The sequence below is a fragment of the Leptonychotes weddellii genome, chromosome 6, assembly GCF_054177405.1.
Source record: "Leptonychotes weddellii isolate Sample4059 chromosome 6, ASM5417740v2, whole genome shotgun sequence".
In the NCBI taxonomy this organism is placed as follows: Eukaryota; Metazoa; Chordata; class Mammalia; order Carnivora; family Phocidae; genus Leptonychotes; species Leptonychotes weddellii.
In genome coordinates this window covers 69,739,246-69,767,228 of record NC_138374.1, presented here as the reverse complement: position 1 = coordinate 69,767,228, position 27,983 = coordinate 69,739,246, and the positions used below count along the sequence as shown (strand labels likewise).

Here is a 27,983-nt window from a genome sequence, read left to right as displayed (position 1 = left end):
CAAAGTAGACTTTTTTCATATGGGTGTCTTAATAGATTTAGGCCTGATTTCAAACATTGAGCAGACACTGCCCCAAACTATGTTTTGTTTTGTTTTGTTTTAGCCCTCATGGTATTGACACATACAGTAAATATATATGTAAGTACCTATTTTTAATATTAGTTGCCACCTAAATGTTGTAGGATTTTGGTTTCTCTTGAAAAATGGGAGACCTGGGCCCACATGCCACATGGCCCCCACTCGCCTGCCCTTTGGTCCAGGTGGCCCTCTCCATTTCGACGAGCCTCTCCTCCCCTATTGCTTATGACACATGGACACCTCGGTCCTGTGCTACTTCTTTGCCCCCCACCCCCCGGGGCAGTGAAGGACTCTGGGCTCCCACTATCTGTTTCCTCCACCAAAGATGACTTCTCTTCCTTCAGGCCTATTTTTGGGAAGGGTCATTACTTCTTCACAAGAAGTCATCTTCTGATTTGCAAGTGCGGACCACAGAGGCTGTTGGTCTGTAAACCTCTTCAGCTCCTCACATGTAAATATAGTGGCCTGCTGCCCTCAGATCGTCCTCCAGCTGGGCTGTCTCCAACTGTGGTGAGCATCCGCAGAACTGAGGACTTGCTGAAGATGATCTCAGAGACCCTGATTCTATGTCTGTGGTGGGACCTGCACTATTTTTTTCTTTTCTTTAATGCATCACTACATGATTCTGAGGTCTGTCACAGTTTTGAAGACTATTTTTCTAACTCTAGCACCAAACTCAAAATCTAATCCCAGGTAGAATTTTCTAGATTCCCTCATTTTCTTTTATGTATTGCTTGATAACTCAGAGGTCTAGCCCGTCCCTTATGCCCACCTCCTCAACTCTGTCTCTCCTGGTCTCCCCAGAAACTGGCCATAAGAAAGAAAGAAGACATTCCAGGCATAAGATTACCATGCGTATTTTTATTTACACATTTTGAAAAAAATAAGAGGGAATGGAATCTTCACTCATCTCTTTCATGTAGAAAAATTTCTTTTATTTCTCTGTATTTCAGTGTTTCAATAATGCACCTACTACGAAATGTCACTACTATTTCCTTATATTTGACACACATACAGTAGAGATGCCTTTCATAGTTGGAAATGGCCTTTTTAGAATTTCTTTCTTCTTACATGTTCTAAATAGCTAAGAGTCCAAACAGCAAGCAAGCAAGAAGAATTAGCTGAGCTTTATTTCTTCATTTATGTCCTCAGCAGCAGAGGACAGGGCTCAGTCTTGAAAAAATTCACGGACTCTTCAGGCACCTGTTAGTCATTCTTACCATTCTTGCATTTTTCACTGCCTTGTGTCTGGTTTTCTATTTTTTTTAAATTTGCTGCTTTTAAAAATTATTTTCCTGTTTGCTTCGAGCTTCAATAAGAACAGAAAAAAAAAGTGATTTTTTTTTTTTTTTTTACTTCCTTTTCAAATCCTAGCTCATCTCTGTCAAGGCAATTGATTCTTCAGTGTAATCCAAAGGTAGTCTCAACTTCTTCCAATAGTTTGCTTAATTCAGGCACTGAGATGTTACTCTCTTTGTAACTGCCACATGAGATCTCCAGCACTTTTGAGTCCTAGGACCGGGCGGACAACTTGTCAACCCAGGGTGAGGTACGTGGTGGGGGGCGGTCTTCAATTTCTGGGTCTGGCTCTGCCTGCTTCATTTCTTGTACTGAGTGAGCTGGTTGGCTTTGAAAAGTGACCCATCCCCGATGCAGATAACTAATGAATATCCAGTTATTCTCTCAATTCCTCATCATCTGATACAAGGGACAAACTCTCTTGTAGCCCTGTCACCGAGTTTCAAAGGGAGCCAGTGCCGAGATTCTAGTCTAGGAAGACTTGGGTTTCTATTTGTACATTTCAGACCCCTACCCCCGCAAGAGACTGCAGTCCCAGCGGGCATCGTGGCTGTTCTCAGAAACTCAGCACCTGAATTGGAGGAAGGGAAGTGTAAACCCCACTTAGTTCCGAGCTGCAGACCAGGGGTGCAAAGTTTCCGCATCCCTTCTGTGCTAGCCAGAACCCCAGCCTTGGGGCCCTGCTGCAGCCTCTTATACTTGGGACTGACTGCTGGTTCTCAGAGAGTACCTGCCAGACCCAAAATATGCATTTGCTTTGAAGGTTCTTTTTTTTTTTTTTTAAGGTTTTATTTATTTATTTGACAGAGAGAGAGAGAGACAGCAAGAGAGGGAACACAGCCAGGGGGAGTGGGAGAGGGAGAAGCAGACTCCCCACTGAGCAAAGAGCCCAATGTGGGACTCAATCCCAGGACCCCGGGATCATGACCTGAACCAAAGGGAGACGCTTAACCAACTGAGCCACCCAGGCGCCCCATGAAAGGTTCTTTGTATAATTAACACTCAGGCTTCTTGCCAACAACTAACTGTCTGAAAACAAATTGAGTTGTTTGTGTGCCTAAATGGAATAGAAATAATTAGGAAACTAATTTACAAACCTAAAACAGAGCCCAGGTCCGGGTCAGAGGTGCCGACTTCTCCCCTGGCCTTTCCTCATTGTGGATTATTGGACAAGTCATTTCCCGTACTCTGTGCTCACCTTCCTCAACTGTAAAATAAGACAGTAAGAATTCCTCATGCAAAGCCTTCTTGTAACTATCACGAGGAGAAATACACATTAAGGAACTTTGTAACAGGCCAGGCACAGGTCCTGGGGGAAAGGGAAAACCGCCTCCAGGGCCTGGCGCTCTCACTTCACATTTTCATGGGTGAGTCAGGAGAGAGAGAAGCACATTTTCTGACTTGGAGAAAATATTAACATCCTGTAGATAACGAAAGACCCAAGATGGTCCATTTTTTTTAAATCTATCTTGCAGCTGAACAGGTGCGTCTGTTCCCTCCCCTGCTCTGACATTCCAGGAGTCCACGAGACTGTGGCATCTAGGGTTAAGGTTGGCCATATAATCCCACCATGCCTTCCATCGGCAAGATACGAATGACTTGTGAGGCTCAGGAGACGGAGATCTTTATTTATCCTCACAGCTAGTTGCTAATGACGGTTTTGCTGAGGACCTGAGGTTCTTCCCCATTTTGATCAGGCCAGGTTCTTCTGAGTATGACCCTCCTGGAAAGCCCTTTCCCGAAAGCCAGCTCTTACCCACACATTCCCTTCACCGCGGTGCGCAAACATCCTCTCATTCAGTGGCCTTCCCGGACCACGCTTTCTAACACAGCCCTGCCCCACCCTTCAAACTCTCCATGCCCCCTAAGCTTGCTTTATTGCTTTACCCAGCTCGTATCCCTCCGGGACAGGGTGCCTATTTCTCTGGTTATTCATCTCCCTGCATGTGATGCTTCATTTCATGTGTCATCGTGAACTTAGGCGTGAGCTCAGACATCGGCTCAAACGTTATCCTGGATGTTTTTGTGAAGGCGTTTTTTGTTTCTATTTTTGTTTTTTGGTGCTGTTGTTTTTTGATGAGATCAACATTTAAAGTGGTAGACTTAGAGTAAAGCAGATTACCCTCCCTAATGTGGGTGGGCTTCATCCAATCAGTTGAAGGCCTTAACAGTCTAGAGACTGGGCTCCCCTGAGGAAAAGGAAATTCTGCTTCCAGACTGTCTTTGGACTTGAACTGAAATTCTTCCTGACTCTCCAGCCTGGTGGCCTATCCTATAAGATTTTGGACTTACCAAGTCTCTCCCCTAACTCTCTCTCTCTCTCACACAGACACACACCCTTTTGGTCCTGTTTCTCTAGAGAACCCTCACATACCTCACTTACATATAAACTCTATGAGAGCAGAGTCTATATCTGTTCACTGGGCTGTTCCCAGGCACCTGTCTGGCACATAGTAAGTGCCCAACAAAGTATTCACTCAATTAATTAATTTGATTAATGGATTAGTGAATATTCCCAGCAGAATATACAGTTGAGGTTTCTCTGACTTTTTCATCCTTAGGATGATGGAGATGTAAAACTATTTATTCCTCATTTTTTCCCATTTGGTGATCATCTGACTTAGTTTATTCACATTTTTCAGACCTTTAATTTAATCAATTTTCTGGCCTTTTCAGCTTTTCTGAAAACAAGTTTTCTGAGCATTCAGATCATTTCATCCTTTGTGGGTTTCCTGCCTTGTCACAGTCAAATTGCCCCAGTTCCTGCCTGGACGGTTTGGGTTAAATCTTTGCATATTGCAAACTTGAGTTAATGCAACAATTACAAAACAAATACAAGCTCTATGGAGCACCGCCTGCCTCACCTTATGTAACAGCCACCACGTGCTCTTCGGACCAGCTTTCTTTTTCATACTTGAAGTGAGTTTTTGATGCTGAACTAAGTAAGAAATGTTTCCAGAAATTCAGCTCTGTGAAGCAGACGTGATCAGACATGAGACGAGCTTGGTGCCGGTGTCTGCCCTTTGTGGCCAGTGATGCTCCTGTCTTTCAGCATGCTGCTGAAATTCTGGAAATTCCTCAAATTCTGGATGGATTTTGGACAGAGGATTTTGATTCCCTCTGAAAAACTTCAAAACTAAAACAAAACGAGGGAGAGTATACATTTGTCTTAGACAGCTTGAGAAGGTCGACTGGATGCAGAGTTTTCCAGAAATAGCATCAGTGTCACAATCCGCAAATATAAAATGTGCTACTGTCTTGAGCACTCATCACCCCAGCCAGAAACTGTGGACCTGCTCATAATATTGTCTCAGGAATCCTGGATGGAATTAGAACACCAGGGAGAATAAGGCCCCCCCGGGCCATAGGAGATACGTGCGCGTGCGTACGCACGCACGCACACACACACACACACACACACACAGGATTGGGTGTCAACTTTCTGTGCTTTTTTCACTGGTCAATTTTGGCCTGCTCGATCCCTATCAATCTCTTCGGAGTTTAAACCTGTTGCATTTTCTTCAGTTTCTAGTGAGACACCAGAATTGAAAGAGGAGAGCAAGTAATATCTCCCTGTTAACCCCCTCTTCACAGCAGTGGGAGTGGCGACAATAGAAAAGAATTGCTTCTACTCAGGTTGCTTAGGTTCAGTTTTCCATTATCCGTTGCAAACAGGACTCACTGGTCTCTTCCAACTATGGAGAGATGGTTTTTTTTTAAGATTTATTTTATTTGGGAGAGAGAGACAACATGGTGGGGAGGGGCAGAGAGAGAGAGAGAGAATCTCAAGCAGACTCCCTGCTGAGTGTGAAGCCGGAGGCGGGACTTGATCCCAGGACCCTGAGATCATGACCTGAGCTGAAACCAAGAGTCGGACGCTTAACCAGGCGCCCCTGGAGAGATTTTTTAATACTTTTCATATGCTGGCCATATCTGGAATGCTAGCTGGCTGGTATGTGTAATCCCTGATAGAACAACGAGATAGTTATGGAATGAGGATCCTAACGATTTGAAGGATTTTCATTTGAAAGCCCTCCCCGTCTTAGTAGTTCACACTTTGGTATGCTTTCCATCACATTATTACTTCCTAGCGTGCCCAATTCAGTTACTACGCATTAGCTATTATTCTCTGATCTAGAAGAGGAGCTGATATTAACAGGATGAGAGAATTCCTTGCAGATAAAGTAAGAAGTGGGGCACTGTCACCATGAAAAGAGAGATTGATGCTAGTAAAGACTTTTGTTCAAAGTTCTTAAGTTCAAAGAACCTTAATATTCCCTTCCTATTACAATCAGTGTTACTTGTCTTTTGTAGTCTCAGAACCTGGCACATCGTAGGTGCTCAAGAAATGTCTGTTGGGTCAAAGAGGCACTGAAGCCAGCATATTTAGACATTATTCCTCTGATCTGGGTACCAGTTTCAGGTGTTCTATATGTAGAATTATTCATATTGAGAGAGAGAGCATATAGCCCGTGGTAAGTTCACCTGTCTCTTGGCTGTAGGGAAAGAACACTGTGAAAGTTGTTTGGCGCCTCGGATGAGTGCTAGCTCTACATTTTGCCGGTGTGTGTACCTGGTTAAGTGGGATATTTTCTTGATGCTTTGGTGTCATTTTCCCTCTTGGAAGGCTGAATTTTAGGGATGCATTTTTAAAGACGTCTGTCCCAGGAGGAAAAGTGGGCAGCCACATCTCCCTCAGCCCTCCCTTCATGGGGGTCCTATGGTATCCTGTGACCTGACAGGGATACAGGTTTGGGTGACAACGGGGAAGGGCTGGAAGGGCAGGGGGAGGGACTTCCGTGGTAGTGGTTTCTACATGAAGAACACTTAGTTCCCTTGACTCAGAAGATGCCAGTATTATTACTATACCATAAAGTAGAAAAAAGTAACGTATGCAGTGAAAACTGTGAACAATGACCTTAAGAAAAATCTTCAGTACTAATAGTTTAGATTTCTCTGATGCTTAGCAATAGAATTTACATATTCCACCTAAAATGAGAGATTATTTATACTTATGGTCAGAGAGACAAAAAATAGGAAACCAGAGAAAAGAATCAATCAGAGATCATCCCCAAATGCTTCCATACATTTTAGAGGGCTCATTTTTCTAAGTAATTCTAGTCTATAACTCATGAGATAATTCTGACATGATATCACTTAGACCGATACCACTTTTACCTCCAGAAGAAAAGAACCCCAAATAGATTAAAGATTGGTTCTCCACTAAAAGAAGTTCTTTTTTTTTTTCTGAGCAAAGGTGAAGAAAATCCCATGAGACTCATTGTATGCTCATTGTATGACAGGATTTCACCGAAATTTATTCTGCGGCTACCTATAAAAAGAGAAGAAATAGAACATGCTATAAGCTAAGTACCAGGTTTGGGAGAAATTATCACTTTTTATCTTCATAATAACCCTTCAAGACAGAAAGTGCTATTGGCACTTATAGGTCAGGCAACTGAGGGTCAGTTGGTTCTATAATTTGCCTAAAGTCACCGTGTTGGCAACAGAACTGGGATTCACACTGCAGTCATTTTGAAATTTCATGGTTTTGCCTACTTGACTATGTTGTTCCTCGCTAGAACTTTATGACGATAGCAATAATAATAATTAGTAAATTAATAATACCATTCATGGGGCACCTATTTATTATGTGCCAGAAATTGCACTAAGAGCTTTACGTGCATTTAATGGTCACAACAAACCCATGAAGAGGAGATGATTTCCACTTTATAGATAAAACAACAGAGACTCGGAGAATTTAAGTGACTTCACCTCAGCAACAGGGCTGGTAAGTGAGAGTCAGGGTTCGCTTTTGAGCCCAGAGCCCTGGCTCCTACTATCCATGATGCTGTTTCTGGAGTAGTTTGGACTATCACGTAATCAGCATCCTCCTTTTCCAGAGATGTGTGAGCAGAAGGACAGAGCCCCATGCTTTTAGCCTATGCAACCGCAAACAGCCATCTGGGGCAGCTTACACCTGTGGTCCACGTTGTCTAGTTGGGAAGTCAATACAATTCTCCTCATGCTTTGCTTTAACAGATACTTACCTCCATCGCTGGACCGTGGCCTAGAAGTGTTAATGCTCAAGCAACTGCTATCAACTCCAAAGTGTTGAGATTGCGCAAGAACATCACCATAAGGGAGGCTGGGTGCTCGGAAGGCCTGCATCGTGGGAGCACATTCTGCTGTCAGCCATGTCCTCCTGGTATGTTCCATCAACATCCAGCAATTAGCTTGATGATCCGGGTGAGGAACAGCATACAGTAATAATGGAGAGAAGAGTTTACAGTGCTTGGTTCTGCATTATAGCTTTACTGGGAAGAAAAACAGGCAAGAAATTACTTTCCCAAGACTAGTTGAGTTCAGCTTTATCCTGCTTATAGTAGAGATGAAGAAACGGAATTCACAAATGACATGTGCCCCTGAAGTGAGAGGCTTTCTCTCTTCAGCTCCATTTTTCAGGAGCCAAAGAAGACTCCTTTGTGGATATTAAAGCTTATCACAACAGAACTGATTAAAATGTATCTGCGTAATCGTGGAGCTCTGAAAGCGAGGGACCTGCCCCCCCCTTAAGAGATGTGTCTAGCAATTCCCTTCAGTCAGAAGGTCTCTGAGGGCTGCAAAATACATTTGCATTTTTGCAGCTGAAACTAGATGAGCTAGAAAAGCAATGGACAAGGGGCGCCTGGGTGGCTCAGTTGGTTAAGCGACTGCCTTCGGCTCAGGTCATGATCCTGGAGTCCTGGGATCGAGTCCCGCATCGGGCTCCCTGCTCGGCGAGGAGCCTGCTTCTCCCTCTAACCCTCCCCCCTCTCATGTACTCTCTATCTCTCTCATTCTCGCTCTCTCAAATAAATAAATAAATCTTAAAAAAAAAAAAAGCAATGGACAAAACCCAACAAATTTTTAACACCAGTATCTTGAAATGTAAACCAATTTCAGATCAGAAATCCTTCAAACACTGGCAAATTAGAAACTTCGCAAAAGGCAGTGGCGCAAACCTCTTTTTTCAACATGGAGTAGAGTTGACTTACCATCTCATACAGATATGACTCCCTCTGAGCTGCCTGGTGAAGTACGAGATAAAGGGAAAAAGCACGTGGGGTGCAGCTGTAGATGAATAGAACCATAAAGGACTGTACACAGTAGGTTTTGTGGTGAGCATCCCAGGCTTCCAGCACTCAATCAGCTAAACAGGCTTAGGTCCTGTTTATAAAGATTCTATCAGTCTCCCTTGGCCTCCTGTGCAGTTTTGAATAACCCTCACGGAAAATCTCCCTTATAATCCAACCCATTTATACTTAAGCCTATATACATTTACTCTTCTCCAAAAGGAAACAGAGAATGGCTTCCTGGCCTTTTAATAAACTTGCCAAACATCATCTATTTGCCTGAGGACTTAAGGTCCTTCCTCATATTTGTAAAACTTAAAATGCAAATTGAAACAAAGATAATATGCTTTGCCCTTCAAACTGTCAAGGATTTTTGTCTGTTTGCTTTTCTCTTTTCTCTTTGCTTTGTTTTATTTTCACTGAAGAAGTGCTTTCAACCCTGGTGGGTTTGCTTTTGAGATAAGAACTCTCATTAACCATAATTGGAAGGTAAATTGTTACAACCGTTTAAGAAAGAAATTTGGATACGTGGGTCAAAAACTTGAAAATGTTCATGCCTATTAATGTAGTAATAAATTTATGGGGAGGATGTCTTTAAAAATAGTCAAAGGAAAATATTGTATGCATGACGTTCCACTGTGATACTCAGTGATGTGGGATTGATTAAGTACATTTTGGAGTGTGCAAAAGTTGAATGTCTCCATCAATTCTATCATGTTTTCTCATGTATTTCTGACAAAAGCCTCAATGTATAAATTCCCTGAAGGAATTTTATTTTTTTTGAGAGAGAGAGAGCGGGGGTGGGGGGTGGGGGTAGGGAGAGAATTTCAAGCAGGCTCCACGCTGAGGAGCCCAATGCAGGGCTCGATCTTACAACCCTGAGATCATGACCTGAGCCAAAACCAAAAGTGGGATGCTTAATCGCCTGAGACACCCCAGGTGCCCCCCGCCCACGAAGGGATTTCTAACTGATCTGCCTGCTGGACTAACTGACTCTCTCTGTTCCATCTCTAAGAATCCTGGGTGGTGTCCAACGCACGCTACTGCTCTTTCTGCCCCTATTCTCTCTTGTTGAATTGTAGGCTTATCACTATTCAAATTGCTTCCGAGTCTTTATGCTCATTGGTGTTGTGATATTAATATGTAATTTAATTAACTAGTACATAAACCAATGCTGTACGAATACAGAGAAAAAGACAGATTTTACTTCTATGAAAACTCGTTTGGATCCTTGGAGGATTTCAGTCCAGGTGAGCTGCTAAAAGAATTGTTGATGAATGAGATGAGATCAAAATAAATGGAAAAAAACACAAAACCCTTGAAAGCCTGTCATACAAATTATTGGTATCTGTAAGGGTTTGTTTCCATCAAAAAGAAAGGAAGAGGGGCGCCTGGGTGGCTCAGTCGTTAAGCGTCTGCCTTCGGCTCAGGTCATGGTCCCAGGGTCCCGGGGTCCTGGGATCCAGCCCCGCATCGGGCTCCCTGCTCTGCGGGGAGCCTGCTTCTCCCTCTCCCACTCCCCCTGCTTGTGTTCCCTCTCTCACTGTGTCTCTCTCTGTCAAATAAATAAATAAAATCTTTAAAAAAAATAAAAAAAAGAAAGGAAGAAAGGAAAGAAGAGAGGGAGGGAGGAAGAGAAAGAAAAACAAGAAGGGAGGCATTTTGAATGTCACCTATGTGAGGAAGAATCTGGAATTTTTATTACTTTTTCCTACGCCACAAGACTGGCCAATAATTACAGTTACACTTCGTAAATTAAAATACTTACAGTATTTTTTTTCAATGATGGCCTACGTGAAATGACATTTTTGATTAATGGATCAAAAAGGCCTCATCACATCACCTTATCTAATCGGAAGGATTCTGTGGTACACCGCATACAGTACACACGCACATACACATGCATATTACATGCACATATGCTCACATGTATGCATGGGGGTACACGCATAGGAATGCGCCAAAACAGTAACCGTGGCTCTCTCAGCGTGGTTGACATACAGGTGCTTTTTATACTTCCCGAACTTTCCCAAATTCTCCACATTGAGCATGTGTACTATTACACTCAGAAACAAATGTATTGTAAAATTTTATTTTCAAGAAAACAAACACTCAGGGACGCCTGGGCGGCTCAGTCGGTTAAGCAGCGGCTTGCGATTTCGGCTCAGGTCATGATCTCAGGGTCGTGGGATCGAGCCCCGCCTCGGGCTCCGCACTCAGTGGGAGTCTGCTTGAGATTCTCTCTCTCTCCCTGCCTCTCCCCCGCCCCACTCTCTCTTTAAATAAAAAAAATTAATTAAAAAAGAAAAGAAAACAACCACATATTTTGATAAATATTTTGATAAATTGAGATTATGTACGTTGGAGGAGAGATAGCCCTGTGTTTACTGTCATGCCGTACGCATAGCTCTAGGCTTATTCTGCAAGGTAATTCGTTAGAGGGGCCAGTTCGTGTAGAAACCAGTATAATATGCCTGGCAAGCCAACAAAATTGTACTTTGGCTCGGTGTTCTTAAACACTGCTACGATATTGTACAGCCCCGATGCTCGATGATGCTCGGTATTTGAATTTGGTTCCGGGTTTTCACAACTTACTTTGTGTTCCTGACCCACTATCACCTTCTTTGTTGACTACAATATCATACCTGTTTCAGGTTCATCATTTGCTTATATAGTATTATGTGTTCTCAGAAAGAATGCTAGCAGGTTGTTAAGAAAGTCATTTACCCAGGGAAGAGCATAAATTATTTTTGCCGCACACATGTGTGAGGCAGATTAGACTCGGCCTATTCTTTTTAATTAGTTACACCATGAATAATGAAGGCCACAAGCCAGGCTTCCCTCTTCCCCAAGGCACTTACCACCACTTGACATCAGACATTGATCCGGGCATGACCTGCTTCTTCCCTGGAAACGTGAAGCCCTTGCATACCTAGGCTTTGTCTTCCTTCCTGCAGGATCTCTGGCTCCTAGAAAGTGCCTGACATACAATAGGCATTTAATAAACACTTGTTAAATAAATGAATTTTCAAGAGAAATCATTGTTGTCAACTGCTTACGAACACCAATACAGGAATTCACCTTATTTGACAAGGGAAGCAAATGCAAATATCATTTACAATCGTGTGGATGAAGGTAACCCACCTGATAATAAATTTTGTCATTAATATGTTCATGCCTTCCCATCAAAACGCACCCTTAATGGCAAAGGAATAGAAAGAGGAATGAATACGAACCTCTGCCCTCCCTTGCAAAGAAAGTTGCTAGAGGCATTTCTTCCAGGTCGTTCTAACCTTTTAAAATATATATATATTCCTATTGCTAATCATCCTATGTCTCCAGGCATATTCTTTGAGCTTTTGTCTTGGGAGACCTTCTGCCTGGTGACAGGATTTTTACAATAACCTTCTCTCCCGTTGTATTTATGTATCATTAGTCTGACAGTCCTGACTCCCATTTCCTTGTCATCCCTGCATATCTCCCACACGGTTGCATGTCCCTTGCATTCCTCGTGCTCCAACACTTGCTGCATTTTTCTCTCGGGCAGGCACACGGAAAGAGGGTGACTGCAAATCTCAGGAGGGTAAACCAGATTGTGCGCACTGCCAGGAAGGGGAGGAGTTCACAGACAAGGAGCATTTTTCTGATAAATGCAGAAGATGTGGAATTTGTGATGGAGAGCAAGGTAAGTGCCTTAAAAAGCAATCAGAAAGACCAATCATGGTACTCCATGATTTGGAGCATAATACATATACAATTTGAAATTGGGACCTACTCTGATGCTATGAGTCATAGAGGAAAGGACAAGATGGAGCTGGCTGGTGTGAAGCAGGACCAGGTACCGAGCTAATCACCGGTCTAGACATCTGTGGGTCAAATCTAGGCATTTCTCCCAAGATGACTAAATATGAACCTGGTGAACAGGTTCATCAGCTGCAATCAAAATTGGCAGGGATTTTTTTTTTCTTGCCTTGATTGGTGCTCTTGTTATAGCCAGCAAGAGCTCAGAAGCCTTCTGATACAAGGACAGAGGAATCCAAGAGGTGTATGGGATGCTCCCCCTCTCCCTCCTTCAGAGATCGATTTTGTCCGATAATTCCAGCTGGGGACTTGAATTTTTATGAACGTCCCAATCTATCATGAGAGCCCAGATTCAAATGTAACAGAAATATTCCCAGTTTCATTTGATATCAAGAAATGCCTGGACATAAAACTTTTCTTGTCCTCATTCAGGCTCTAAAGGAATGTTTGTCAATCATGGCGGTCCATTAGGATCACACAGGGAGCTGTTGAAAATGTCAACATTTAGTTCCCACCTCAGAGCCATTAAATCAGAATCTCTAAGTGAGGGCTTTGGCATCGGTCTGACTAAGTCTGGAGTTGGGCCTGATATTCTGCATTTCTTTTTTTTTTTTTTTTAAGATTTTATTCATTTATTTGACAGAGCAAGCATGAGCGACGGGCAGGGGGCAGAGGGAGAAAGAAAAGCAGACTCCCTGCTGAGCAGGGAGGCCAATGCGGGGCTCAATCCCAGAACCCTGAGATCACGACCCCAGCTGAAGTCAGACGCTTCACCGAGGCGCCCCTGATATTCTGCATTTCTAACAGGCTTCCAACTGAGGTTGATGCTGTTGGTCCACAAGCCACGCCCTAAGCAGCCAGGATCTAGAGGAACAGGGGAACTCTTTAAAGCAAAAGTGGGGTTGTGTTGGCTGCTGGACTGTCTGTCCTCTTAAAACTCTGCTGGGGTCGCCTGTTTTGCTCGTAAACGCTACCCGTGTTGCAAAACGTGTGCTGATTTAAGCGGTAGATCTCAAAAGCTCTGACAGCCCCTGCTCAGCAGCTGCTGTAATTAATAGTCTGCAAACTGATTTTCTAGGCTTGGAAGTGGAGAGAAACTGTACCCCGACCCAGAATACCAAGTGCAGATGTAAACCAAACTTTTTTTGTAACGTCTCTGAATGCGAACATTGTACCCCGTGCACCACGTAAGTTTTCATCTTTCTTTGATCAAGATGCTAGATATACCTGGACAGACTGTGTCTTCCTAGGGGGAAGCAACACTGGCCGAGAGTCAAGAATTTGGGCTCTAGTCTTGCTTTGCCTCTAAGCCACTAGATAACTGTTCGTTCATTCAAACGTCCAGGCTCCAAACATTTCTTGAATACCTCCTACGAGCTTGTATTCTGCATGCTGCTTACACTAACAAGTGTCACGGGCAAGCCACATTCCTGGCATCAAAGGTCTCAGGCGAGAGGCAGAGAGAGACAAGAAAAGCAGTGGTTATGGGGTCAAGCACCAGAAGAGACATGTGCTCAGGCTGTTACGAGTTCTGGGAGAACCTTCCAGCTTTGCCTGAGGGGGCGGGTGAAGGTAGGACACATGACGGGAGTCTTGAGAGAGGAAAGAAAGAACATCCCCAGGTGTGCACACATGGACAGGACATCTCAGGCAGGGGGATAGCATCTGCAGAAATACAGACAGCCATTCCAGAGAGCAGAGTACCCGGCCAGAGTGTAGTGAGAAGGAACCAGGGCCAGATTATGAAGGACCTTGCCTTTCATGCAAAGGAGCTTGGTTTGGACCCAAAGTTAGAAAACCTGATTGTGCATCTCACTTTTCTTCTGATTGATTGGGTGATTTTGAGCAGGTCACTGAACCTCTCTGAGCATCCATTCCCTCACTCGTGGGATGCAAACAGTATTCACATCTCCTATCAGCCTCATTTCTGTGAAGTGTAGACTGGGTGATATGTGTTATAAAGTAGCTTTTGCTCCGTAAGATATTGTATGGTACCAACATAAACATTTAGGATTATATTCATGTGCCTCTCCTTAAACTTGTATTTCACCTTGGGAAATGTTTGGGAGTTCACCTAGTTGACTTGTGAAGTAGGGACATGATGCCTTATGTCTCTTATTGACTAGAAATTTAAAATTACGTGCCCTTAACCTAGTCTTTCCCTTCTAGCCCCCCCATGGCTGAGAGTGCCTGACGATGGCATAAGTAGGGACTGTGCGGGAGGGACTAATGTGCTAAAATAATAATAATAATACATTGACCCATCAACAACATGGGTTTGAACTGTGAGGGTCCACTTATATGTGGACTCTACTTTCAATAAGTAGAGTACAGCACTGTAAATGTATTTTCTCTTCCTTATGACTTTATTTATTTATTTTTTAAAGAGAGAGAGAGAGCATGAGCAGGGTGGGGAGGTAGGGGCAGAAGGAAAGGGAGAGAGAATCCCAAGCAGGCTCCACGCACAGCACAGAGCCTGACACAGGGCTTGATCTCCCGACCCTGAGACCATGACCTAAACTGAAATCAAGAGTCAGATGCTTAACTGACTGAGCCACCCAGGTGCCCCTTTCTCGTGATTTTGAAGTAACATTTTCTTTTCTTTAGCTTAGGTCACTGAAAGAACCTAGAATGCATGTATAGAATGCATGTAATATACAAAATGTGTTAATCGACCATTTATGTTATCAGTAAGACTTCTGGTCATCAGTAGGCTATTAGTAATTAAGTTTTGAGGGCATCAAAAGTTATACGAGGATATTCAACTATGCGGTGGGGGGGGGGTCAGTGCCCCAACCCCCACATTGTTCAAAGGTCCACTGTAATAATAGTTCTAAATAGCTCCTAATCTCAATTTAATTTTCTTCTCACCATAACCCTCCTTGTTATTATAATGTAATCTCCTTGTTATTGATGAGAAAATAGGCTCACGGTGGTTAAGTAACATACCCAAGCTCATGGAGTTAGGGAATGGGCTGAACCAGGCTATCATTCAGACAATCTGACAATCTGATGGTCCGCAGGAAATCCCAAGGATTTTCCTCTTGAGTGTCATGATCACCACTTGATGCTGAGAGGGGAAGCCTCTGAGGGCTGGGTGGGTAGCTTTCTAAGCAGTATCGTGGGCAGGGGCTATTATCCAGCCATTTTATTGTTCAGTGGGACTGTTTTGAAATAGCTTTTGGCATTTTATGATTCTAAGAGCACAGCTTACTACCAATTTTAAATCTTTGTCTATTTCATCCTTTTTCCTATTTGTCAGTATTTTATTACTTTCTTTTAACTCTTGGCATTTTTTTTTAAGATTTTATTTATTTATTTGAGAGTGAGAGAGAGAAAGCACAAGCGGGGGCGGGTGGGGAGGAGCTGAGGGAGATGGTTGAGCAGACTCGGTGCTGAGCATAGAGCCCAATGCAGGACTCGATCCCAGGACCCTGAGATCATGACCTGAGCTGAAGGCAGATGCTTAACTGACTGAGCCACCTAGGCACCCCAACTCTTGGTATTTTATAACAAACGTAGTTATTTAGGATATTTCTCATCCAAACATCCAAATTATGTTATGAATTTGTACCAGCTTTAGACGCTTATTCTAGCAATATTTGAGGGATGATGTTTCCCGGAGATGCAAAGATGAATAAAAGGGTGCTGGATTTAGAGTGTGTCATTGTAGATGATCAAGGAGTCAGTCCACCAGGCTTTTTGAATTTCCTCTGTATTTTTTTAAAGATTTTATTTGTTTATTTTGAGACACACACACACACACACACACGCATGCATGCAAGTGGTGGGGGGAGGGGCGGGGGCAGGGGAGAGAGAATCCCAAGCAGACTCCACACTGAGCTGGGAAACCCGATGCGGGACTTGATCTCACGACCCTGAGATCATGACCTTAAACAACTGAGCCACCCAGTTGCCCCTGTTAGTTTTTGTTTTTTGATTTTTTTTAGGTGTGAACATGGAATCCTTGAGAATTGCACACCAACCAGCAACACCAAATGTAGAGAAGGTTATTATTTCTTTTTATGATTATATCCTCCTTTCTCTCATCCCTACTGTAAAATATGAAGAAAAGCCAATCTCTTTTGAGTCTTTGAGAGTACTCTGTTTAATCTTAAAGATTGCTTATTTTCACATTCAATGTTCAATGTTTCTACCTACAGGATCCAGCTCCAAATTTCTGTGGTTTTGTGTCCTAATCCCGATTCTAATGTCTGCACTAATATGTTGGTGTAAGTTCTTACTTTGTTCAAACCACTGCTGATTGAAATAACTTGGAAAGTAGTTATTCACAAGAATTCCCCTTTGTCTCCTACCCATAAGAAAGCTCCTGCCAGGTAGGTAGCTCTATTATATTGTTAAATTCCCGCCGCTGAGTGCACCCGAGAGCTGATAAGACCTAGATGATATCATCCCTCGGCTACTGTTTTTGAGCAGTCATTCTGGAGCTCGGAATGGATATTCCCATCCTCCGTATGAACAAGGGTAGGTTTTCACCCCGGCAGCAGCTGAGTGGGTCAGGAATCAGAAGGAATCCTTGACTGCTCATTGAGATGGCCCCATAAAGAACACGAGAAGAAAGGATCTTCCTGGGAAAGAGTGCGGGGAACACTTGATAAGTTCATCCTCTCTGTGCCTCCTCTCCCTTGTTCAGACTCCATGGTTTTTGTGTTTTTACTATTATTTCTCCATCTTAACTTAAAATACTGTGGCAATAGAACTTATGCTAGGGTTACTTAGCAAAGTCAACAGGTAAGCCCAAATTGGGCATAATCATGATGACCATAGAAAAACTCGGAGGCATCCAGTTTTTCCTTTTCCGTTGGAACCCATCACTGCTTCTCCAGATCAGGTGAAGATAAGAGTTCGCCTTGCCTTTAGAGGCTAAAAATACACACTCAGTGCTTAAACACGATCATCATGCTTGGAGACATGTCCTTTCTTTCATTTATACTGACTTCAAGGCATACACGCACTGAGTGTGTATACTGTAGGGATTTGTGAGCGTATGTACTTGAATTTCTGGGCCTTTCCATATCCTGTGGTTTCTGAGTCCTGCCGCAGGCATGCTCCCCAATTCCATTCTGGTGACAGGGAGTAGTGGTGGCCATATGATAAGTCAAAAGCCAGCTTCAGGCTAGGCCAGTGTGTGATCATGGGATGGCCAATTAAAATGTGACATATCTCTAGAACATTTGACCTCACGGGGTGGGATTTCCAAAATCAGGACAATGCTGCCTTTTGCGGTGTTGGTCACTTTAAGTTTCAGTGAATTTCTCCTTCCTTCTCCCACTTCTCATAGTGCGAGAGTCTGTTCTCACAGGCTTCCTACAAGGCTGAGACCTGAGTCTGACAGAAATGTCTTTGATCTTCCAGGGATGTTAAGATGGCGCAGGAATAAAAAGAATGAAGACCCTGGATCCATAGCCTCAACTACTGTAGGTGTTGAAACATGCATCCACTTTCTTAAGGAAATGGAGAAAGTAGCAATTCAGTGTTTTATTTGCTCCTTGTTTTAAAACAAACATTTATTGTGAGTGCGTGTGCATGGGTTAGAGGGGCATCAAGAACGGATGAAGATTTGGTGCCCAGCTTATAGGAAGCTCCTACACAAATAGCATGAGAATTAATTAACAAAGAATATGAGAGTGCTAAGTTAATATTCCAGCAAGGCTGGAACTTTGCAGAATAAAAATTTGAATGGGAAAAGAATCCTTAATCACGTCATCTAGCTAATTTTATACATCAAGCTACTGATTGTACTTCCTTCAGTATTAAGGAAGAATTAGACAATTACATTTAGAATATTATAAATATATGTTTATTTATCTGGCTCCTTCCCTCCATTTTCTGTCTCCCCCAGGAAATGATGCCAATAAATTATGCAGGTAAGGCTTCTATCACTGTATTTCACGGAGACGGCTTCCTAGGGAGTTAACAGGCCAATTTCAGAGTAAAACAATATTGCTAATTTCAGTGATATATTGTGGGGGTCTCTTCCTTGAGCTTATAGCTCATTCTGCTCACCATCAAGGGTTTTATCAGACAGTGTGTTTGACTGCATAACTAACACTCATAGTTAAAAATAAGCCGGGGAGCAATAAAATGCCATATTCTGAGGCTTAAGAGCATTTTCCTTCACAAACAGGTGTATTATAGAATTCCTGCTTAAATTGATTTAGGGACTAAATAAACTGAATTGTAGACTTAGTTATTACTGGTGTATTCCTGGTTCTGGTGTATTCCACGATTCTATTCAGGTCTGCTTCTCTCTACCTGTGAGTCAGAGAGAAAATCATAAAGTCTTTGCCTGCCTTTTAGGTTTGTGGGTCACTGATCATCAGATGCATAAAGAACATTAGAGATGATCTTTTCCAACCCTCTTATTTTATAGCCAAGAGAAGAAGATAGAGAGATGTCATATATCTTGCCCACATCATAGAGCAAATTACTGGGGATCCAGGAGGGGTTGGGATTAGAACTTGGAGGGGTTCTGTTTTCATTTTTCCCCAACCAGTTCTTCCAATCTCTAGGACTTAACCAGTATAGAAGAGAAATAAACATGGTTTTCAATAATGAGAATTTCATTTAGCAAAACAAATTTTCAGAGACTGTCCTCTATTTTTCAGACATCGACCTGAGTAAATATATCACTAGTATTGTTGAACAAATGACAATAACTCAAGTCAGAGAATTTGTCCGGAAGAATGGTATCAACGAAGCCAAGATAGATGAGATCAAGAATGACAATCTCCAAGACACAGCGGAACAGAAAGTCCAACTCCTCCGTAATTGGTACCAACTCCACGGGAGGAGAGATGCATATTGCAATTTAATTAGAGGCCTCAGAAAAGCTAATCTTTGTGCACTAGCAGAGAGAATTCAAGAAATGATCCAGAGGGACATTACTAGCTAACTTGAAAATGGAAACTTCAAACATGAAAGTAAAAGACAAAGCTTGGCCAAAAGTGGAAAACAACTAACTCAGTCCTGAGTATATACGAGTCAATAGAAAGAAAAATTAGTGTTTGAATAAGTTCTTACTAGCTGTGAACTGTAAACATTGCTTGGCTTTTTAGAGGGTGTGCATTTCATGTGTTAGATTTGTAGAGCTAATATGTTTCATTTGTTAGATTTGTAGAGCTAATATGTTTCATTTGTTAGATTTGTAGAGCTAATATGTTTCATTTGTTAGATTTTAATATGTTTACAGTTCTAAAGTTCTCAGGATTCGGATCTCAAGGATGTTGGGAAGACAGACCCAGTTAAAAGGATTGTCATGTTATGTGTGCAAATTGCGTGCAAAGGACAAAAGATTAGGAACACGCTCTAGTATCTAATGGGAGGGTGTGGGTATGAACGGAATTGGTGTACGTGAGTACAAATGTCTACCCGCAGGTTGACTCCATTCAATGAATCAATAGAAGCTGTGACTTTTGTTGCAATGCCACAATTACTGGAAAGGCGGCTTGGTTTCTGCATTACCTCTCCAGCTCCATGATGACTCTAGAGATTGTACCATATTTGTAAATTTTGCAACTCTGAGAGGAGAGGATCCAAGGCAAGCTTGCATGTACATCTAAATGCAGAATTTGATAAGGGTCTAATCTTTGCACAGATTGTTGGCATTTTGGTGTGAAATATTTCAATTTTGAATTCACGCAGGAAATGCAGACTGACTTAAAATGCTTGGGTATTTTCTACTTGAATGCCATTTTACTGGATTGAGATAATCCATTTATTTCTCAGTTGTCCAGACATTTTCATCAGGAAAATATTAGTGGGGCATTGTTGCTTCTCCGTTTTCTCTCTGATACGTGTCTTGATTGTACATCCTCACAGCCGGAAGCGCTGTCTAAGAAACATGTAATGATCCCCTAAAAACCAGGGCTGCCCGTAGAAACTTCTAGCCTGTTTTGGATAAATTAACTGCTCTTCCAGAAGGTGGCTTTGTGGCATATCAGGAACCCATGAACACACCAAAGTTGATAACATAGATTCTTATTTTGTCCTGTTCCTCACAAAATGCTCAGTCACTCCCCATGTGTCCTCTCGCACTACAAATGCAGCTCGGACACAGCAAGGGTGAAATCATCTTCAGGTTTTAGGGACTGCCACTTCCCTGTCGCTTCTGAGACAAACAAGCCCCTCTCCCCACTGCTCCTTCCTCACTTTTTCCATTTAAACACTTCTGGAAGCTTGTATTAAATATGAGTCTTAGTAAATACTATTTATATTTATATAGTTGTAAATTGAAGATGGGTACAAACTGAGGCAGATATTTAGAACCACCTAAAGAGCTTCCATTGATGGAAGATCTCTTTTCCTTATGTTTGGAAATATAAAATATTTAATTAAAGTCATGTTTTGGGGGCATTTCTGGTTATGTCTTTTCTGGTGGGGCCTTGCTTTTTGTTTTTGTTTCCCTGTCCTCTAACTACAGCTAAATGTAACCTGTTTATCAATCTCTAATTCTCTCTTGGGTCTCTCAGAAAGTACTTCCTTTCTAAAGCCCTCTTAGTAGTTCCATAATTCCCTCCATAGGCTGTTACTGCCAAGAACACCCCTCCCAAACAGCACCTAATTATTTGTCATGGGAGGATATATTACAACAGGATTATATGTCAGGCACTGAATGTGGATAAGAAAGTAAATATTTCAAAGGGTAGGTTTTATTGGTAAGAAAGCTAAATGGGGATTTTGAAAAATGTTCCTTCCTGCATACTTTCCATTCGGGCTACAGAGATAGACTACTGGACTATCTCTCTCTCTTTTTTTTAATGCAATTTTTTTAAGAGTTTTTTTATTTATTTGAGAGAGACAGAGAGCATGAGCAGGAGGAGGGGCAGAGGGAGATAGAGAAGCAAGGTGGAGGGGGAGCTGAGTGGGGAGTAGTGAGAAGCCTATCCTGGGGCTCGATCTCAGGACCCCGAGATCATAACCTGAGCCAAAGTCAGATGCTTAACTGAGCCACCCAGGCACCCCAAATTAAATGTTAATAATATATTCTATTTAACCAATTATTCCCAAAGTTTTCTCATTTGAAGATGTAATCAATATAAAAACTACTGAGATAGTTTACATTCATTTTTTTCATACGAAAACCTTCCATATCTGGTGTGTATCTTATTTATACTTAAAGGCACATCTCAGTTTGGACTAGTCAATGTTCTGAGGTTCAATATGGCTAGTGCCACTGTATCAGATAGCTCAGGTCATATCTTTGTGAAGGCAGGTCGAAAAGCCCTTGACCCCATGGCTGGTTTAGCCGGGCTACTTCCTGGGTCTGCTCATCGAGGTCTCTTCATTCTGATTGGTTGGGACGTCCACATCTTCCATCCCTATGTCAGTTTTAGGAATTATGCTGTTTACAGCGCCCGGTAGTTGGTCTTTGCCCGGCTCTTGGAGACCTAGCCCCACATGAGCACACAGTGATTAGCCCAAGACTCCAGAGAACCGCTGTACAGATCTCTGGAGCTCTTGTTTCTGAGTAGCTCCTTCCTTCCCAGCACTCTGTACTGCAAAGCCTGGAGCCTCAGCCTCCTGAGCTCCAGTCTCTGCTCCTCAGCTCGAGGAGATGACTGTGCTCGGCTTAGGGTATCCTCCTGGGCTGGAAAGTGCCCCTGGGCGGGAAGTCTGGGGGCTCACAGGGCTCACCTCATTGGTTTCTCTCCCCTGAGAGATCACAGTCTGGGCCACCTGTTGTCCAGTTTTCTAGTTGTAGACAGAGAGCAGAAGGGCAAGTCTGGTCCTCATTATCCTTCATGGCCAGAAGTAGAAGCTTTACTTTGCAAGGTGAAGTCCAGTTAGAGAACATCGCGTGCCCACTCAGTGAGTCCCAGCCAAGAACTCTGGGTTCCTTTGTGAGAGAGGGGGAAGCTGGAAAGGTCTTTGGTGTTGGTGTGAGGGCTCTTTCCCCCAGGGTTTCACCCGAGCATGACTGCTCACACGTCCACAATCACCTGAGCCATGTTTCTGAGTCTGAGGTGATCCCTGGGTTCCAAATCACCCTCATTCTGGTGAACCTGGTCTGGTCCTCTCTGTGGTGGGCATCCTGGGTAGGAGTGCCAGTCACGTGCTGCAGGTTTTGTAGAAGGAGAGGTCAGACTGTAGGGCAAGCCTTGCTTACTCGGTAATGATCTGGCGTACACATGGAGTTCTCGAACGTCTGACTGCATCAGACGCTTTTTCACTGTTGAACCATCACGTCTCTGTACAACCATCTGGATAAGGCATATAATCAATGCAATCTGGAGAATTTTCCATCCTCACTCCCGAGTGGCGATTTATCTGGTTATAGAATTTTATACCAGGGGACTTGCAGTTTTCCCTCAGCACTTTGAAAATACTAATCTACCGTCTTCCCATATGTACGGCTGCTGAAGAGATGTCTGTTGTGGTCTAGTGATGGCACTAAATACCACTCCTTCGTAGGCAATCTTTACTTTTTAACTCTGAGAACTTTCAAAGCTTTCCCTGGCCTTGTCCTTGGCGTTCTGCGGTTTCACCATGATGAGCTTCAGTGTGGACTTACCCTCACGTAAGGAAATTTTCCATGAGAAAGAGAAGTCTGAAATGTTTCATCATTTCTAGAAAATTCCCAGCTCTTTTCTCCTTCAGAAGGGTCTCTTCTGAAACTCTTAGCATTATCTGGTGAAGTTTCTTGAATTATTCTTCACGTCTCTCCATTTTTATTTTTACTTCTTAATATAATTGTCTCTCTAGGTTGCATTTTGGGGAATTCCTCACTACTCTTTCCCAGTTAGCTTTTTTTTTTTTGGTACTAAGTCAGATTAGAGTATTCTACCCACTGAAGTGTGTATTTTGTTGTCTGTTTTTCATTCTGAATATTTCTGATCTTTTCACATTTCCCATTGTACTTGTTCATTTCTGCTTTGCTTCATGGACAATTTATTATAATTTAACAGATCTCATCGCACCGTTTATGTCCTTGGAGATCTTACGCATCGTCATTTTAAAGTCCTTTGTAGGACAGCTTTGTTATCTCCACTTTAACTGTGCTGATATCATCCATGCTGGTCTTGTTGTTTGGCTTTTCCCGTATGATTTTTGAACTTTGTAGGTTCATCTTGAATGGCAGAATTTCCCCCCTCTATTTCTCTGCATTCACTTCTCCCTGTCTAGAGGTTTTGTGGCTTCTTTCACCAGGCCTTTCAGAGTCCCTGGGGCTGGACCAGGATTTATAAAGCTGTTTTGGGAACCACACCCCTGGATGGCATTGGGGCTACTGCAATTTCAGTCATGAACCTGGGGGCGACTTGGCTCAGCCAGTTGTCATGAGGTCCTGTGTAGGTCTTCCCAGCTCCTTAGGCCCATGGCTTCACGTAATCCAACGTCTCGGGCAGTGTTTGGCAATAGCTTCATGTTGGTTGTCCTTCACGAGTCAAGAAAGCTCTACCACGGTCCCTGGATTTAAGAAGGGAGCCTGGCCCCTGTATCGTGCCTCAAGAGGGGCACATGTACTCTCTCCTAAACGAGGAGCGAGCTCTGCACTTCTTCCAGGCATCAACCCAATGAGGTTTTCATATGTGCCCAGGTCATCGTTTGCAGGGAAGGAATGATCTCACTCTTCAGCTTGGCTTTGCCTTTTTATTTTCCTTCTTAAATGCTTTATGCATCATTGTTGTTTGTTCATATGGGGAGGGAGTGGCCCCCAAGAAATGAACTTACATTTCTTTCTTTTTTTTAGAAGAAATGAGAGCAGTTATTTTTTTTAAAGATTTTATTTATTTATTTGACAGAGAGATAGAGAGCACAAGTAGGCAGAGGGAGAAGCAGGCTCTCCGCTGAGCAGGGAGCCTGACTCGGGACTCAATGTCAGGACCCTTGGATCATGACCTGAGCCAAAGGCAGATGCTTAGCCAACTGAGCCACCCAGGTGCCCCTGAACTTATATTTCTCTAGTAATTATAAGGCCCCACATTTGTCACTAGAAGATCAGAAACAATGTTTTGTTTTGTTTTACATTTGTGAGTTAAATTTGTAACTCGGGTTGATTTCAGTTCCATAGGACCTTTTGGCAGGAATCAGGAGAGAAGAACAGAGGGTGTGGGGTTTTTGCGTGGACCGGAGTATTACTATAGGGATGAATCTAGAGTCATACAGAGAGTTAAATACTGAGTTTCTCCATAATGGTAGAAACAAATGCTTTCATCTCTTTGAGCCTTACTTTCCCCACCTATAAAATAGGGAAAAAATGTTTCAACGTTTTTGAGTCTTACGGGGATTAAATACAGTGTTTATGAAGTACATACCACAGTGCCTGGCTCTTTACCTTGAAAGATGCTAACAAAAAACCCAGCTCAGATGCTTAATTAAGCAAAATATAAATTGATTGGCATAGAAGTTTCTGGAGGCTCAAAGATATTACTTGATATTACCATGGGGGGAGGAATTACATTGCGCAGATACTGCTGATTTGGCATTTTTTAAGTAGAATAAATCAGCTTATTATGTAAGCAAGTGAATGTAAGGGACTTCTGGAGGTTTTGCTGCCAACTTTAAAGTCCTACATTTAGTTTCTAGTCACCAAGCTAAGCTTCAGGCTGGAGACCAGTACCATCAGTAAAGGCCAATCTGTATCTTCTCTCCTTCCGTTGGAGTGTCTGAAGGGAGAGATTGGCTTCCAGGCACCAACAGTTATCACTTCTCTTTATGTTAGTGACGAGAGGAGACAAATCTAGTGGTAACATCAGCCCCCTTGGGACACAGGTGCCTCCAGTCATCAACCGTCGGCTCTCACCTGGCCACAAACCCAGATGCACAGAGCTGGGCACTGCAGGAGCTCCCGGACCAGACTGGACCGGACCGGGAAAGCAGACACTCCCCTCCTTCTGTTCACCCTCACTTCCTCAGCTCTGCACCCAGAAGTCCTCTCTCTCTCCCACACATCCTCCCCACCCAGATCCTTCTCTTTTTCTCTGCACCATTCTCTTGTCACGTTCCTTCCCTTCTGTCTTTCACATCCTCCGTGAGGGGGAGCCTTGCAGGTCTCCCTACTGTCCACACCCGGTCTGTCACCAGTCCTGTTGGCTTGACGTCTAAATAGCTCTGGAATCCAGCACTTTCATCGAGCGTTGGCTGCCCCGCCCTCTCCCAGGCCTCCCTCTTTCCTTGGATTATTGCAACACTTTCTTGATGGGTCTCGCTTTCACTCTTGCCCCTCCAATACATGCTCCAACAACACCCACCACAATTATCTTGCTTCCCTGCTTAAAATCCTCCGTGACTCCCATTGCTTCTCGAATAGTCTACACTCGGATTGCAAGTCCTGTGAGATATGGGGATGTGTGCCTTTCTAGCACCCTTTCCCAACACCTTCCCCTCTCCGGTCTAAGGCCCCGGCCATGTCAAACTATTTATTTTTCCTCAGAGCTGCTGTTTGTCTTTGCCTCTGGGTTTTTGCTCTTTCGCTTCCTCCCCATTTTGTCCCCCTACTTCCAATTTACCCCTCAGGGCTCAGCTGTAAATGCCACCTGCTATAGAATTCCACCATGATGCTGTCTAACCCATGCACCTCCGAGGTATTCCCATATCATGCCCTCTAGATAGCTGTTTGTCTCTCCCTTGCTGGGCAAGGGAGGCTGGGGCACCTGAGGACGGATCATGATCGACACAGAGTAGGTATTCATTCAATCAATATTTTTTGACTGAATCAGTGAACGAAGGAATAAATGCATATCTAGTCATTTGTGTTGGTTTGTGACTGCCTTTTGGTAGAAAAATTATAATGAGTGGCTGATCACTCACTCTCCAGGGAGGCTGACTTTTTTCTTAAAAAAAAAAAATGATCACCTCATTACATTACCACATGTATCCAAGGCCCTTCGAGATGCTTCCCTCCCTCTGTATCCTTCCAACCTCACTTCCCACTGCCTCCTCAACGCCCCCCACCCTGTTGCTCACAGCATCACTCAGTCAAAATGCTGCACCCTGCGCTCTGCCCCTGCCCCGCCGAATTCCGCTCCTCCTCAAAGCTCCAGGGAAAGCGCTAGGTCCTCCAAGGGGCGGTCACCAACTCCTCCAAAGCCTCAGGTCTCCTGAAGTCATAATGACTGCCTTCGGGACCTCCCCTGACACCCCAGCAGGCACCCCGAAGTATTTGACTGGCTGCGAGTATGTATGCATCTGTCAGGTCCTTCGGGGCAGAAAAGGAGCCATCGAGAAGGCCTTAAGAGAGCAGGCTCTGAAGACAGGGCATTTGGATCTCTGCCATTCCTGCATTTGGGACCCGGCCCCCTTGGACAAGTCAGTTAACCTCCCTGCACCCAGAGCACATAGAATGGTGTGCAGCACATGGTAAGTGCAGGACAGAGCTCTCCTCTGAGGACCTCCAGCTCCAGGGTTCCACAGGCCACGCCCAGTACTGGTGCCTCAGAAATGTCACCACGGGACCCTCGAAAAGGATGCTCCAGGAGACCACACCCAAAGCCAGTGATGTTTGGCCATGCCTCGGCTGTCACACAAAGCAGGGACTTGGCTGCCAGCCCCCGGGATTCTTGGGGCCACCACTTTAGAGCTGCAGGAGAAGGGAGCGAAGTGGCCACTAGGAGGCAGTCAAAGAGTACGCCAGGGGAAGTGGTCACAGATAGAAGGATGCGTCTCCCTTCCCAGCCCCGCTCCCTGCTGCTGGAGCAAGGGTGACGAACAGCGGAGCCCTCGGCGCGGGAGACCCGTCCTAGCCACCCAGCAAGTGGCAGCCGAGGATTTCTTGTCCTCTGTGGCAACCTCCCATGCCCGCCGCCCGCTGCGCTGAGTGTACAGCTCCCATTCTCAATGGCAGGAATTTTTTTTTAGTTTTGTTTATTTAAATAATGTCTGCACCCAGACCGAGGGGGGAAAGATGGCGGAGGAGAAGGGGACCCTATTTCAACTGGTCCCCGGAATTGAGCTGGATACCTACCAGACCACTCTGAGCACCCGCGAAACCAGCCTGAGCTGTAAGAAGATCTGGATCTCTACAAACAGAACATCATCGCAGGCGGTTGGTTTTGAGGTACGAAGCGGAGAGCCGTGATCCTGCGGGCAGATATCGGAGGATAAACGGCAGCGGGAGGGTGCCTGGCCGTGGGGATCCTACACCGCCGGTGAGTGACACCCTCACGCGCTGCGGACGGAGCACAGACTCGCAGACCGGTAGCGACGGGAAAGGACTTTAGGGCAGCCCCCGGGGTGGAGGACCAGACCGGTGGGGTCGCGTGCACGCGAACTGCAGCTCCCCCGGACAGAAACCGGAGCGACGGTCGCACGCACACGAACTGCAGCCTCCGAGGCGGAAACCGGGTGCGCCGGGGTCCTGCCGGTGAACTGCAACCCCCGGGGGTGGAAACCCCAAGCGGCAGAGTCGCGCACGAATTGGGAGCGAATTGGGAGTGAATTGGGAGCAGCTGGCAGTTTTAGAAGCACAAAGGGCAGAGACGTGCCCCGACCTGGAGGCAGGACTGGGAGCACTGCGGAGGGGCGCACAACCCAGGATGCTGCAGTTTATAGCAGCACGGACAGAAACGGAGACAGTGTGGCCTGCAGAGCTCACTGAAGAACAGACTGAGGTCTCTCTGCCCTGAGGCACAGGGTTGGAAACGGTCTCTTCTGCTCTGACTCATGGAAGAGACATGGAAAGCCACCAGGGAAAGCCACCAGAGAACAAAAGCCCCTAAGACTGATTCCCAC

At 44.2% G+C, this 27,983-nt stretch overlaps 1 protein-coding gene across 1 annotated transcript in view; it reads left to right on the top strand.

Moving 5' to 3' along the window:
* Positions 1 to 24,570, top strand: part of FAS (Fas cell surface death receptor) — a 29,315-nt gene extending 4,745 nt beyond the window's left edge. The window contains exons 2-9 of the mRNA XM_081824342.1: positions 7,420 to 7,585; positions 12,040 to 12,177; positions 13,372 to 13,480; positions 16,244 to 16,302; positions 16,457 to 16,525; positions 17,670 to 17,731; positions 18,157 to 18,181; positions 18,923 to 24,570. Coding sequence (XP_081680468.1) covers positions 7,420 to 7,585; positions 12,040 to 12,177; positions 13,372 to 13,480; positions 16,244 to 16,302; positions 16,457 to 16,525; positions 17,670 to 17,731; positions 18,157 to 18,181; positions 18,923 to 19,209 — 915 coding nt within the window. The 3' untranslated portion in view covers positions 19,210 to 24,570. The remainder of the gene's footprint in view (positions 1 to 7,419; positions 7,586 to 12,039; positions 12,178 to 13,371; positions 13,481 to 16,243; positions 16,303 to 16,456; positions 16,526 to 17,669; positions 17,732 to 18,156; positions 18,182 to 18,922) is intronic.
* The last annotated feature ends 3,413 nt before the right edge of the window (positions 24,571 to 27,983 follow it).